This window comes from Poeciliopsis prolifica, unplaced genomic scaffold, assembly GCF_027474105.1.
Source record: "Poeciliopsis prolifica strain line A6 unplaced genomic scaffold, Auburn_PproV2 SCAFFOLD003, whole genome shotgun sequence".
Lineage (NCBI taxonomy): Eukaryota > Metazoa > Chordata > Actinopteri > Cyprinodontiformes > Poeciliidae > Poeciliopsis > Poeciliopsis prolifica.
Window position 1 is genome coordinate 10,778,114 of NW_026562378.1, and position 15,094 is coordinate 10,793,207.

General features: G+C 39.3%; 1 protein-coding gene across 1 annotated transcript; it reads right to left on the bottom strand.

The window, feature by feature from the left end:
• Window positions 1-1,527: 1,527 nt before the first annotated feature.
• Window positions 1,528-14,689, bottom strand: mettl1 (methyltransferase 1, tRNA methylguanosine). Its single transcript, XM_055027248.1, has 6 exons — window positions 14,507-14,689; window positions 13,069-13,196; window positions 12,772-12,956; window positions 6,852-6,965; window positions 4,690-4,791; window positions 1,528-3,204 (listed from the first exon to the last, which is right to left on the bottom strand). Exons 1-6 carry the CDS (start codon window positions 14,587-14,589, stop codon window positions 3,088-3,090), a joined length of 729 nt encoding a protein of 242 aa, XP_054883223.1. The 5' UTR covers window positions 14,590-14,689; the 3' UTR covers window positions 1,528-3,087.
• Window positions 14,690-15,094: the final 405 nt, after the last annotated feature.

The window sequence follows — 15,094 nt, forward strand, 5'->3', positions numbered from 1 at the left end:
AGCAGCAGCCAGGTGTTCTTAATAATGCTCCTGGTTAAGTGAGTGAGGTGTGGCCACCAGGGAGGGGAGGCATCAGCAGCGACCTCAGGAGAGAGACCGTCCCTACCCACCAATCTGGCAAAGGTTACGATGCCACAAGGAAAGTAAAGTCTGCCGTTTGACATTGAGACAAATTATTCACAAGTGGAATCATTTCCACTTGTAAGACGGTCGTCAATATTCCCAGAAGTAAACTCACCCTTACGGTCAAACCACGAAATGCTCATGGAAACAACAAAAACTCTAAAAGCTGCGTGTCAGACCTCATTTAGCAGGTTAAGTATCATCTGAATGGATCACAACTCATGACTCATGAGACTAAAGTGGACATGTCTGGAGAAAACTAAATATTAAATCAGTACAAACACTGCATTCCGTTAAGCCTGGGGGTGAGGGGGCACAATTTGGACTTTTTTTAGTGGCTATTGGACGCAGGAGCCTCGCCGTCAACGGCAAGACCATGAAGTCATTAGAAAGCCAAAGTATTCTTGGGCAAATATGACGCCCTATTTCCTACAGCTAATATCTGGCTGAAGCACAGAATTATACGCCAAAATTGGTCCAATAAAAATTAAGAGACAAAATCTCACAGAACATTACTCCTTCAAGCTTTACAGCTGCTGAATGTTGTTCTTCATTCTGCTTCACCAAGGGAAGTGCTTTAAACCAGAGGTCAACATCCGTGGTCCTCAGGACGCTTGTCCTGCACGCTTTAGATGTTTCTCTGGTAAAACCAACAGATCAGACGTCCTGGAACTAAGCTAGGGTTGTTGGTGACAGGTTGGGCAGTTCCTGCTGCTTTGTGATGTTACATTCCTTCGTTTTCCAGATACCAAAAAACAGCAATAGAGATCTGTTTTCTTTAAGCTCTTGGGCTCTTTTTAGAAGCAGTTTATACTCAAAGGGAAGCACAAAAATTATGCATTCAGATGACCAGAAAAAACGAGTGTGAAAAGCTGGTACATTTCAATACCACCGACATTCAGTCTAAGTTCAGAGCATCAAACAGCTGCGTTTTTTTCTCAGACCCTGTCATGCTACTCAAATTCCTCCAATGCGTCACTAAGGGGTGAAATCTATGGCTTTACTCTGGGTAGCACCCAGGATGAAATAATGGGAAGATAAATTCAAATTTGATTTTTTGATCAAAAACCAAACAAAAGTCCATCACTGGCTTGAGAGAGAATAGAGGAAGTGACTCCCAGGACGTGGTGGATCTGTGTGTCCGGTTCTGATCAGCACCAAGGCCACGTTCACCCTGCAGTTTTTTTTTCATTTAGCCTGGTTGTTCATATTACTAATTCAACCCGACCGCAATCAGACTTCTGTGCCAACGATTTACGTCCACAAAGTGACCTGCATGCACACAGCAGCGCATTTATGGTTGCAATAATGGATGGAGTCAATTATGGATCAATCTTTAGCATTTATTCAGCAATGAGAGTTAATGATATAATCGCAAGATCATAACAACATGGAGGACAACTAATAGCGATGGTTTCTTTGTGGAGAACTGACTCTTGTTTGGGCGTGGAGGGACAGTGATGTGATGCAGACTTCTTTATAAGTTCATAATAATTTCCAACCAGTGTTTATGTACAGATTTACCGCCTCTGCTTTTTTCTGGTGAGGAATTATGACGCATGTCTTGTATCAATGCGTACAAGCCGGATGAAATGCTTCAAAAACAATCAGGTCCATGTATAGAAGTGGAACTGATATGATTCTTTGGGTCAGAAGATCTGAATCGGGCCGTTCAAACCGGTGAGAAAGCCGGATATGGGTCGCATATTGACAGAGAATAGGCAGGTTTAGGTTGCATTTGGCTGCTGTGTGAACGCAGCCCAGTTGTTACCTGGAGCTCTGACTCAGAAGCCCAGAGGAAAGACCCGGACCTGGAACTTCATGGTTCGGGGCTTGTGCTGGCAGATCCTGGGGATGGATCTGGGGAATTTCAGGACCAGGTCAGCGCCTCAGGACTGCTGTGATGGCCATGAAAACGTTCCTGAGAAGCTTCTTTCTCTTTTTTTTTTCTGTGTGCGTAGAGCTGACGGTCCCATGGGAAGAAACCTTCAGGCGCCTGGGAAAACCACTGGAGCACCGGGAAGTGTTTGGTCTCTGGTTTATGTTTGGGTTAACCTTGGATTTTTCCCAGGAGTCGCTACAAAAACATTGTTTCTCTTCACCTTCAGGTGTCCAGGAGGCTTTGGTTGACACGCTTATTATGTGCGCAATTTAATCTACTAATCAGAGGTTAATGTGGTTCAAGTTTACCTGGATTTGGTTGGAAAAATGTTTCATGTAGGACATGCAGAAGAATATATGAATCTAGCAAAAACAAAAAGCTTAACCTGATTAATTGGACACGTCTCAGTTCAAGAACTGAACCAGTGTTTAGGGTTCAGCATTTCCCTCCTCAGCTCAGTTTTTCCAGTGTCTGGGTTATGAACGTAAAGGCATGTGCTGTCCTGTTGATAATCACCACAGCCCGAAGCAGCACAAGGCCTTTTCAGACCTGCGCCGTCCCGTTTCCATGCCCCTGACAGACCCGCATACCGACCTGTAATATACAGCTAGCAATCACACAATGCACACTGAATGCTACTGTTACTGCTGAACACCACTTTGATTTGAACTTCACAAAGATGGGCCGATAGATAAGGATAAATGTTCATCACGTTGAGTCATGACAGAAAACTCTCTAATCTTGCAGCCAGATGACGATCCAAAACAAACAAGCCGCTGAAGGAATGGTACGCAAAGAAAACACAGAGATCTTGTCTTATAAAAAGCTGCATAGTTTACTCAACCAGGTTTGGAATAAAAAACATAAACAACCTCAAAATTAGAGGTGCCTGGCCAGCCGGTGAGGGAAATGTACATTGAAAGAAATAAAAATAAATAAAAAAAGAAAATAACCTTTTGTCTAGTGAGCCATTGTTTTCACTTGGTGTTTAAGGAGAAGGAGTCTCCAGACGACTGAGGAGCTTTGTTGTCCATGTGGTTAAACACATTAAAGTATTGCATTAAAGTCCAAAGTGTCTGATTTCAAAGCGGATCCTCGATCCTCTGGAAAACTGCGAGGTAGGTCTTCCCGCCGTTCCTCTGCACCTTCTTTCCTTCCTCAGTGCAGGAACTCAAGCGGCTTATGATGACGTCATCCACCTGTAATATAAACGTTGTTATTATTATTATTAAATGATATGTAATAATAATATAAAAGACTTTGTGACGTTCAGACCATGGAAGTCTGGAAATAAAAAAAATAATCTGAAAAGTGCATGATTTGGTTCACTTAGGACAGATTGAAATCCTCCAAACTTCATTCAGAGGATGTGTTTAAGGACAAATATCAGAATCGGGGATCGTTTGGACTTTGCAGCAGATCCAAAGCTCTCTGACACTTTGTGAGTTTTCCACACTGCTGTGCAATGATCGCTTGGCGTAATCATAATCCACGTCTCGTCCTAAACACTGATAAAGGAGCTGACCTAATGTATTTATTCATTGTTAAAGATATGAAATGTAGCAGCAGCTGAAATACAGTAAGGTTCACTGCTAAGCGTTTCCATGTTTTGCTACAATCACAAACTTCAGTGTGTTTTAGTTGGAATTTATGTGGCAGACCAACACAAAGAAGCTCATTAATGTTTTCAAAATCATTTATAAACATGGTTTTTAAATGTTTTTTGAATGATATTCTGAAAGGTGTGCATGTTCCATCCTTTTTGACTCAAAACAGCTGCAAGTGTCTCCAGCAGATTTACACACATAAAGGTAGAAACCTTTCCTCCTCTCTTCTTTGCGTAACAAGAACATTAAGATTCAAATCGTGCCACAGACCTTCGGTTGAATTTAGGTCTGGACTTCGACGTGAATATGGATGGATTGCAGGTCTGGTTGTACATTTAGAGCTTTTCTCTTGCTGGAAGATGAACCTCCACTTGAGTCTCAAATCTTTTTTTTTTTGCTTTCTTTCAACAATCATGTTCTTCTCATACATTGTTCAACAACCTAATCCTGCTTTAAAGCCTCTGCCTGACCCGTCGAGTCTGGCGAACCTCTGAGGCGTTCAGGGAACTGAAGTGAACACAAACGGACTGCATTCACTAACCAGGTGACTCACAAAGGATCTGGATTTTATTTAGGGGTATCAGAGAAACGGGGACTGAATAAAAAGAATTAAGAAGCTTTCAGATTTGTATTAGCAAACAAAATGGAAACCATCCATCCAAAGAGAGGTTAGGGTTCTTGCTCCGGCGAAGCAAGAAATAAAACATTTCATATGAAAAAAACAGCAGGCAGTTTGTTGAACCAATCAGAAGGTTAGATGTTCAAAGCTGGGAGAGATTTAACTATGTCAAAAAAACGTTTCTACTCAGTGTTTGGGGTGTTTTTAAAATATTTTTTGCTGATAAAAAAACAAAAAAAACAACATTAAAATCATGCCCTATCACACAAAATCTTAAAACACTGTGACGTTTCAGGATGGGTTTGAAGGGCATAAACACTGCTTGTGTCATAAAGAATAACTTTTTTAATGCTTAACATAAAAGCAAATTAAGCTAAGTGTAAAAACACTGAATGTCACATCCTGAAATGTGTCGTTTTTTCCATGAACTTGGGGCTGAAAGCTGCATGTGGACATACCAGATCCTCTTCTGGCACACGTGCGAACAGCGGATGTTCGCTGAAGTGCTTCACCATCCAGACGTGCGCCTCCTCCACATCTGTTATGGTGTACACCAAACCCTGCAGCAACCAGGGAAAACGGAAAAAAAAAAAAAACAATATTCACATGAAGGTCATTAGGACACTTCTGGGAAAAAAAAATTGGCTAAAATTCAAACACACATCCAGTTATCATTCAGGTGAACTTTTCCACTGATAATAAAATTTGCTCTTTTTTTTCTGAAAAGTTCAGTGTTTGGGCTCAAAGTTGATGCTTTCACCACCCTGACAGGGTAATTTATGTAAAAAGATAAAAATAGCAAACAGACAGTACAGAGGTGAATCACCTGTGTCAATACAGTTTGCATTGGAGGCGAGGAAGATAAAGTTACCAGAAAATGGATTTCTTAGTAAGTTTAGCAGTGGAACAAATTTCCACAGTGGTGCATTTCGGCACGTAAAACCTAGTTGTTTTTTTTCTTCCGACAGGGCAGAACGATGATGAGAGACGGCATTATCAGCAGTGCAGCCACATTAATCTCTGTTGCTCAATCACTACTGTTTACTGTTTGTGGTGTCATCTGATCATACTTTAAATTCAACCCAAGTGATGACTAAATGATACGCTATGAGAGCAGCTCTATAAATAGGCAGGTTGCTCACGGTCTTCCCACCCAGCGGCGAACGTCTGGCAACGCGCCAACGCCGAAGGCCCGTCGACACACTCCCCGACACACGCACAAATCCGTCAGTTGAGGAAAAACAATAAAGTCCCATTTAGACACAAGCCTCCCATTGTTCTCTGAACCCTCCGTCAGCGACGCTGCTCTGCTCAAACGTGCCGCAGCTGCGGGGTCGGCTCCGACGGGGCGGGGCCGACACCCGGCCGCAGGCGGCTTGCCCGAACTGATTTCACTGAATTCACTGATTTCTGCTGAACACAAGCTGCTGATAAAATGACAGTGAAGGGGAAAAAAAAGCTTTCCACTGCTGCAGCAGGTTTTGGGATGAAGATAAAAATGAGCTTATGTGTAAATCAGAAAATTTATTTTAGTAATTCAACTAAAATTTTTACACAGATTAAATACAGCTGATCAGTTATTTTTTTTAATCGCATAATAAAAACATAACAAAAGATGATTTCATTTTATAGCTATGATGGCCCACATCGTTATGTCTTTATAAATACCTTAATATTCAAACCTTTTTGTCAAGTGGGACAAAATCCTCAAGTCCACAGCAAAAAATACATCTTATTTAAACTAACATTATAAAAACTAAATCATATATATTTTTAACTTGCTCAATAATAAACTGATAATGCAAGATTACAATTAAACAGTCGTCAAGCATTTTGCAGAATAGTAATGTGTAAATCACTGTAGTTTTGGGTTTTGCACGTTTTCTTTATTAAGAGAAAGGAATTCAGTTTGCAAATTACTTTAGGATTGACTGGAAAACAAATTGAAAAAATATATAACTTTTTTTCTCAGAAATAATAAGACTTGGGTCACTTTTCTTTGTTTTTAGCCACATTTAATAAATGAATTAAATATTTGATTTCATGTAAAAGTCACAGGATCGATGTTATGCTATTTAATATGAAGTTAAAGAGAAAGTAAAAGTGTGTTTATCCACTGTACGTAAAATATTTTTTCATGGAAATGAAAAGTCTCCATCACTTGTATCATTCATGAATTACAATCATCAGGAGATGCCAAGAGTTTCAAACATTTTGATCACAGACGAGGCAAACAGAATCCAAATTTTTCCTCCAAAGTCCTGAATGGACTTTACTTCACAATCCTCTTAACACTGTCTGCATCAGTTTGGCTAATGCGCACTCTACTACCACACTTTTTCCTTCCACCGAACTTTCCTTCACTATTCATAAACACTACGAACAAGGAGCTTCTTCAAAAATGCACTTTTGTAGATCTGCTCTCCTTGTGGAAGATGTAAATGACTGAACCAAAGAAATAAAATGAATTTTTGATGATATTCTGATTTATTCAGATGCAGACGTAAAGCTGAACTCAGTAGACAATTCAACAAACACTAAAATGCGAAATGATTTCAACAGTATCCAACCACTTCTGAATGTTCATGTTATTCTGCACACAAGTAGCGCTCAAACATACCCCGATCCTGAGTGTGTAGGCGTATTCTGCTAACAACGTGGGGCTAACGATCCTCCATTTGTGCTTGGTCTTCTTGAAATGAGGGTCGGGGAACAGGAAGAACATCTTACTGAGCTACAAGACAAACAGTGGGAACAATTAGTCAAGCAAACAGAGAAAACAAGTAAGTCATTTGTGTTGGCCAAACAAAAAATTAGGAAAATTTCCATCAACAGTTCACCAAAATTTTTATTCCCTTCATTTAAAGTGAAGAACAAAACAGAAGGACCAGAAAAGTTCTCTGCTGAACATTTCATAATATTCATAAACTCTTGCAAGACTGGAATTTCCCTTCTTGACGTTTTTTTTTTTTTTAACCACAAACTTCCCCATGTTTGTCTTTGACAGTCGCTCAAGTGCAGGCACCACTGATATGAGTCTGGCTGATATATAAAAGAAAAAGATAACTCCAGTCACCTTTTATTCGTTAAAATAAATAACATCTGGTACAGGCAGAACGATGTGGGGGATAATCACCGGGAACAGCCTCAGGGGCTCCGAGCTGCTGATGGAAGATGGAAAAACTTCAATGCTTCAAATCATTTTTAGGGTACAAAACAAACCAGAGAGGCGAAAAGAGAAAAGTGCTTCGGCTTTGTGGAATATGCTGGCTCATGCGTGTGCGAGAGAGAGAGAAAGAGAGAAAGAGAGAGAGAGAGAGAGAGAGAGAAAGAGAGAGAGAGAGAAGGAAAGAAAGAGAGAGAGAAAGAGAGAGAGAAAGAGAGAGAGAGAAAGGCGCAACATGCCCAACTTTTGAACTGGGTGGTCCTCTCTTCGTTCTTCTTTATGCTAATTATGAGCTGCACAGAAAACTAAAGATGAACGATGCAGCAGTTGTTCCTCTGAGGGACATTTAAATGACTTTACAAATGATTCCCGAACTGATGTATTTATAACCTGTGAACCTGGCCATACTTAGCAATGTTATTAAGCAATTAATTAATATTTTTGTTCTTCTTAATCCATTTGGTTTATGGCTTTGGTTTTTTTATTCCCTCTTTATTCATTAGTTCTAGATATGTTTTTTTGGATGTTTACAATATATTCCAGTGTTCTGCACAAAATTAAAGTGTATTAATCTTTGAGAGCACGAGCTTACATCGTCATACCAATACCAATATATATAATTTATTGCAAGAACTTCTGGGACAATTTGTTATTGTGACAGGCAGTGGCGCTGGGCCCCGGACCCCCTGATCTTATCACACTGGATTCAGGTATCCAGTGTGATAAGATCCAGAATGTGGGGCCTCTCCTGTTGAGTATGTAGGATAATATAGAGTGTTGCCCCAGTCATTGTTGCTAAAAATGGTTGACTAACACTTTGCAACAAAAGACGTCTAGGCAGAGAACGTCTAGTTTATTATGTTAATGTTCTAGTAATAGCTTCTTCCTCTCTGAGCCGCCTTACAGCCCACATCAGTACAGGACATGTTTCACTGAGGATATTGACACTCTTTTCCGGGAGTGCACCGATTTATTAGCCAGACAATTCATCGGCATCCATTTCCGTAATTTTGGAAAATCGGTGATTGGCCGATACCGACGTGTGACGCTTATCTACCTCAACAAAGCCCTAAGAGTCAGCCACTGTTCTTTTCTGCTCTCCATTAAGAGAGGTTTGAGGTCAGGTCATGTCTGCATGTTTGCAGTTAACAATAGTAACCCCACTGTTACCAACTCAGTGGCTTTCTAGCTATATTTAGCGACATTTCAGACAAAAAAAAAAAAAAACAATTTCGGCCAAAATCAGGACAAGCAGGTCAGGCTTTTTAAAGGTCGGTAATCGGCCAAAAAACTGTAATCGTTGCAGCCCTGCTATCTTCCCAGCTTCAGCAAACATCTTCACAATGTCTTTTGCTTTCTGGGGTTCTGGGGTTGATTTGCCCATTTCACACTGAAACAAGTTACAGAACGACAGCAGGACATTCCCATGCTATTTATGCTTGATTATAATTATCTGAATACATAAATATTTCAGCTTCATGCTTCTGATTGTAAACAAGGATGAATCAGACTGGTGAAGATCCACAGTGCTCTGTCTTATATCTTTTCTGTTTTAATGTCACGATGCTGTGACACACGGCAGCAGCGTGTTTAAGGTGTTACTTTAAAGTAACATTTGCAATTAATGCAAATGTTGTGAAGCTCATGAAGCCCTGACATCATCGTCTGGGATTTTCCAAACTGTTTAGTCATCTGAAGCCCTTTTCTGATGGGATTAGTTTTACCTAGGAACCACATGCTGCTTGTAATAATGAGGGAGATCGTCAGTGTTGTTAATCCGGTGTGAATCGGCCATGTCAGTAATGTGTAAAGTAAAACTTTCCTCTCAAATTGCCAATTATATTTTGCTGAACTACGAAGTCACGTGAAAACACTAATAAATAGGAATCGCTTTGATTTGGACAGAAGTGGGCGGATCCGAAGCGCGCTTTAAGAATGGAGGCTGCATTAGACTGCACTGAAAACCTTTTGGGTCTGGGACAGCAAAACCCTGTCGTCCCGAAACACACGGCATCAAAACGAAAAGGATGAAGCAAAATCAGATGCAAGTGATGACTCACATCATGCATATCCTCTGTTTGAAGCCCTCTGTTATTGGCTAGCGCTAGCGACAACACAGCACCCAGGAGCCTGTAATATTGTTTCAACATTGACTCACGTCATTCCCAGAGTTGAGGCAAAAAGGCTAACATCAGCAAAATCTCAGGCTTTGGTTATCCTGTGCCACATAAAAAAAAAAGACATAGGTGAGTCATTTATTTAATATATGCGATCCCCAGATAATGTTTACCCCATGTGAATTGGGCTTATGAAACAAAAGGTTCAAGACTTTCCAGACATAGTACCTAAAGAGCTGGTTTCAGTATCGTTAGCCTCTGCAATCTCCTCTTTGTAGAAACTCCTTTAAATGCTTTACAGCTCTCATTCTTTGGAGATATTTATGTCTTTCCCATACTTTTGATCTCTTTTACTGGATGGAAAGTCCTAACCCGGACGGACACACAGTTGGATTTATGGCTGAACAATAGGGCTGAAAAACGTATCACAATGTGTTTCATATCGTTCGAAATCGATAATTATTCTTTCGTTTTTTGTTTTAAATATCAATATCATTTTGTTTTATCCACAATTTTTACAATTTTTTTACCCTGGTTACAAACTTAAAGTCTTCATCTGCAGGACAAATTTGTATCACTTCTGAATTGCAGTTAGGGGTCGCACAAAATCAGACAAAGGGCCACAAATGGCCCCCGGGCCACACATTGGACACCCCTGGAATATTCTATCAGATGCATTTTCTATTGATATTGATAATGTGTCTATTGCGACACATATTGTTATGATTTATTATCCAGTCTAAGTTAAAGTCCATCTATCTTCTAATAAACTAGAAAAGTTTTTCTGCTCCAGTTGAAAGAAAGCATTCCCACAGCATGATGCTGCCACCACCAAGTATGAGATGAAAAGGGGGTTGAATACAAATGAACTGCATATTTCTCAGAGTTTTTGTTGTATTCTTTCTTAAACCAATTCATCCCTTTTTGTGCCAGTCAACAACTTGAGTCTTTTATTAACGTCCAACGAATAAATTCCCAATAAAAGTGAGATTAAAAAAAAAAGAAATGTGAAAAGAGGTCAAGGGTTATGAACACTTTCACTCAGCTTGTCTTCACCTAAAGTAAAACCAGTCTCTCCTGATCCTTTCAGTTCATGTGAATTCATTTAAAGCGCCTCAAATCTGGGTTTGGCACAGCGTCTCCTGTCTGGAAGCATAATTAAAGCTCACATCATTCTGATTTAACCTGAACAGCATGGCAAAGTCACAGCAGATTGATTCCGTGTGTGGACTTTTATATGAAACACCTTTGTGATGTGAATTATACATACGTGACACTTTTACAGCTCTTCTGTACGCGCGCTCGTTTCCGAGTTTATACCCAGTCAGGGGGCATTTAAGGTGAAATGTTGTTTTATCTAGGTTAGCTAATTTATCCCCCCCTCCCACACAAAGCACACGGTGTAATCTAATGCAAGTTCAAACAAGTCCCAGATTACAGTATTTAATGTGAACAGCCTCTGCGCTGAGCCGACATAATGTCCTTCCCCAGTCAGTGAACCCATTGTTGTAAAATTCCTAGATGTATTAAATAATCTGCATAATATCATTAACTCCATCTGTTACAGATAAACGAAGCACCTTTTTATGAAACACATGGCCTGGGCTTTCGTCAGTGCAGTAATCAGTTTGCTGAACAGCTAAAATGGGATCAGTGTCTTTACAGAAAACTTTTCATTTTTTTAGGTTTAAGGTAGGAAATTAGAGATGTTGCACTGCAGAACATCAGTAGTTGGTAGTTTGAAGAGACAAAAGAAAGAATGATTTCAGTTTGGGGCAAAATCTTGCAAATTAAAGGACCATTTGCATTTAAAATTTTCCTTAAAGCAAAATCTCGTGTTGTTCTCATGAACGTGTCTTGTGAGTTTTATTCGTTCTTACACCCCCACTTGTTTTCTAGAACTTTGAAATAGTTTTTCAGTGTAAATTCACCAGTAAACTGTGTTACTGTTGTCAACAGGAGCTCTCTTCCTGAACATCCTAAATGGTTTCTCTTCATCTCATGATGACCGTTGGGATTTCATGGATTAAAACGTGACACATCTACCTTACATGGACTAACAACTGTTGAGGTTTTGAAATCTGGTGCTTTTGTAGAAACACATCTAAAGTATTTCTCTAACTAGCTCAGATATAAATATCTTCTCAGAATAAAAAGAGAGAGACATCTTTACACATATCTTTATTGCATTAAGTAAACTAAGATTATGCCTTTAAACAAGTTGAGAAATGCCAGATGAAGTCTTGGGTTCTTGAACCCTGTGACGGGCTCATTCACAAGTATAAGACACATACATGGATGTAATTTAAGGAACATCTTTAGAAGATGCTGTCTGAAGCCGCTGAGAAATTTATTACAGCAACAAGTGCTGCACTAAGCTAGTGCTGAGTGAGGAGGAAGCATGAAAGCCAGATTATAATTTGTAAATGTAGAAGAGATGAATGCTTTGATTCTGGGAGATGAGTCCTGTGGTCTGACGAACCCAAAAGTGTTTTATTTAGAGGAAAAAGAAAACCCAGCGGTGAATTAAAGGGGTGGAAGAATCATGATGTGTGGATGCAGGAGGGACTGATACATTTCATAAAGCAGATCAGAGCACGACGACAAAATTATGTCGCAAAAATGGTCGTTTGGGAGTAGTGGGTTTCTTGAGAAATTAGCCGTTCTACTTATTTGAATAATAAAATGCATTGTTTAATACGTAGAATCAAATTTAAATGTATGTAATTGACTTTGAATCTATCGGCATGATTTGACTGTATATTTCTGGGTATATACTTGATGTTTTTTTGTAAAGAGCTCTGATCTGACATTTGTTGTATATCTGCTTTCTATAAATAAACTGAAGTAGTTTTTTTTACATAATTATTTCATGCTGGAAAAAAATGATTCCATGATTCTTTTTATATCCCCTACGATGTGCTTGTTTAATAAAAAGTGACTTGGCCATAAAAAAAATAGGTCGTAGAAAATGGCTCAAACAATGTATGTATGTGACAAAGAGAAACAAGGCTACTGATTCTGACCTAATTGTGTGAGAAGTAAACCAATAATATCTGACTGGTTGAAGAGCCGGTAAGTGCTGACGATCGACTGACAAATACAGAATTTTGAAAACCAACACAAAACTTAAACGTGTAAAAAATAAATACAAATTGTGTTAAAATATCTAGTCTTTCTCTCCTTTATTCCCTTTATCTCACTTTTTTGTTTCTGATTTAGAAAATCCCATAATAAATCCATAGAGGTTAGTCTACCTGTCCTTTGAAGAAAAAGTTGGGGAGGTACTTCATTGCGTTGCTGCGGAGGCACGCGATGTTCTGGTAGCTTCCCGGGTTCGTTTCACGCAGAGACCGAATGCGGTCCTGCACGTAATCCGATACTTTCACTCTGATCTCCAAGCCCAACATGAGCTTATCTGGGAATAGTGGAGATAACTCCACTGGCAAAAGGAGAAGAAGAAAGGGTGAAGACAGAAACACAAATCTTGGATCAATACAGAACTATTTTAAAACAGAGAAAAGCGCCAGCCTTCAGATCAGCGACTTATTTACCCAGAAGACCCCCGTATCCACAGCCGATGTCTGCAAACTCGACTTTAGGGGCCTCCGTCTCTGGTGAGGGACCAGGTATGAGGTCTGGATAAAGCTTGGACCAGTCCATTTCTTCAGGACACACCGGGCTGGAGAGGAGGAGCAAAACATGGTCAGCTATAGAAAATCCAAGTCAGATCACAATTATTTCTCCAAACTAACATTATTGGTTTGATGAAAGGAACATTAAAAGAGATTTTCCAGACACAGATGACTTCAGAACTTCAAAATGCAGCACAAAGCTGAAAATGCAACACATCGCAGGTCCTTCTCTTCACTATCTCTGATAATGACCAATATTCAATACTAGGGGGCAAGTCCAAAAATTCTGTAAAGTTAATCAGGAGCATTGAATTGTCTATAAGGTGAGGGAACTATGTGATGAAGTAACCACTAAGATGATGCAGCTGGATCCATAAATTTGATGGATAAACAGACAGGAGCTAAAAAAAGACAAAAGGCTCTTCTTGTTACTTCAGAGGAACTGGGGACCTTATGTCACTAAATTACAAAATATTAACTGGAGAATATAAAAATCTGCATTTCAAAGAGTACACAATCTAATTTTAAAACAATTACTACTACAATGAAAAAATTAAAACTACAATAAATAATTTGAAAACTTATTTTCTCTTTAATGTAACTTACGTCAAAATAAATCAAAATGCTCAAAATTTGATTTTAAAATACATTTAAGTTGTACATCTTTACTGCTTCTAATTGTATTTTTATATCGCACTACGCACTCGGCCACCGTATGCATTGAGAATATTTTAATTTTAGGTAAGAAAAAGCCAGACAGTTGAACTAACCTAATACTGGTCATTTAAGTTAGAAAACTTAACATAGAAATCTATTTTTGTTTAATATAAACTGATGAAATCAGACACAGTAAGGAACCTTAAGTAATTGTTTGCATACGATGTATTTATTTACATCGTCTTTTTTTCTTGTCAGTGGTTTAAACAATCTCTTTTCCATTTGAGTAGAAAAAATTGGTTTATGAACTAAAAATCGTTTCTGTATCGAATTATGACCCTAAAAATCGGAATCGAAAAGCCAGACACCGAAATTATTGGAAATTAGAAAGATTATATGTGGAGACACAATAATTAATGAGCCAGGAGGAGTTAAATGAGCACAATATTAGTTTTAGGGATTGTAGCGTCATTCTGAATGTTCCCCTCTGCCCCCATTTCATTTTAAGAGCCACAGTCTGCTATTTTAAAAAGGTTTGGTTATTTTATGCATCTTTAACCCCCATAACTGTCTATAAACAACAGCATCGCTCCACTAAAGACACTCAGTCCTGCATGTTCTATCGGAATAGAAGAGGAAAAGGCACACGTGGCTCTGCACATCACTCTGGATGTTGTGCTCGTGGGACAAATCCACTCACTAGTCAAACGTGTGGTGGGCCATCGGGTTTGCGTGGGCTCGCTGTCTGTAGTAGCGCTTCTGCGGCATCGATGTGGAAGCCATGCTGGGTTCCAGCACGCAACACGGGCCAAAACCTCCACAGACACACGCAAAAAGAAGCCACTTCTGGCCCTGAACGCGGTTGATTCCTGTTTGTCACGTATGCGTGGAGTCGCGGAGGTTTGACGTCATCAGAAAGCGTCCGGTGAGGGTTGCCAGGTTTGTTCACCGTGGACGAAGGCGTTTTTCATTTTAGATGTGAAAGTTGACATAGGAAACAGAGAACTCAAAAAGAGTAAGAGTGAAAAAAGTATTTTGTAGAAAGGGAAATCAAGCAAAATGACATCTAATTTAAGATTTTATAATGTCATCAGGCAGACAAAAATATAAGACCATGAGCAAATGTGTATATTTAAAGACTAAAATAAAATAATAAAAAAATCCAAATGAATAATACCTTAATTAGTAAATGAACTGAACCTGAACTGTATCATGGCTGAACATCCCCACGTTGTTCATATTTGTATAAACTTGTTTGTATAGATAAAAGTGAGACTTTCAGGCCAAA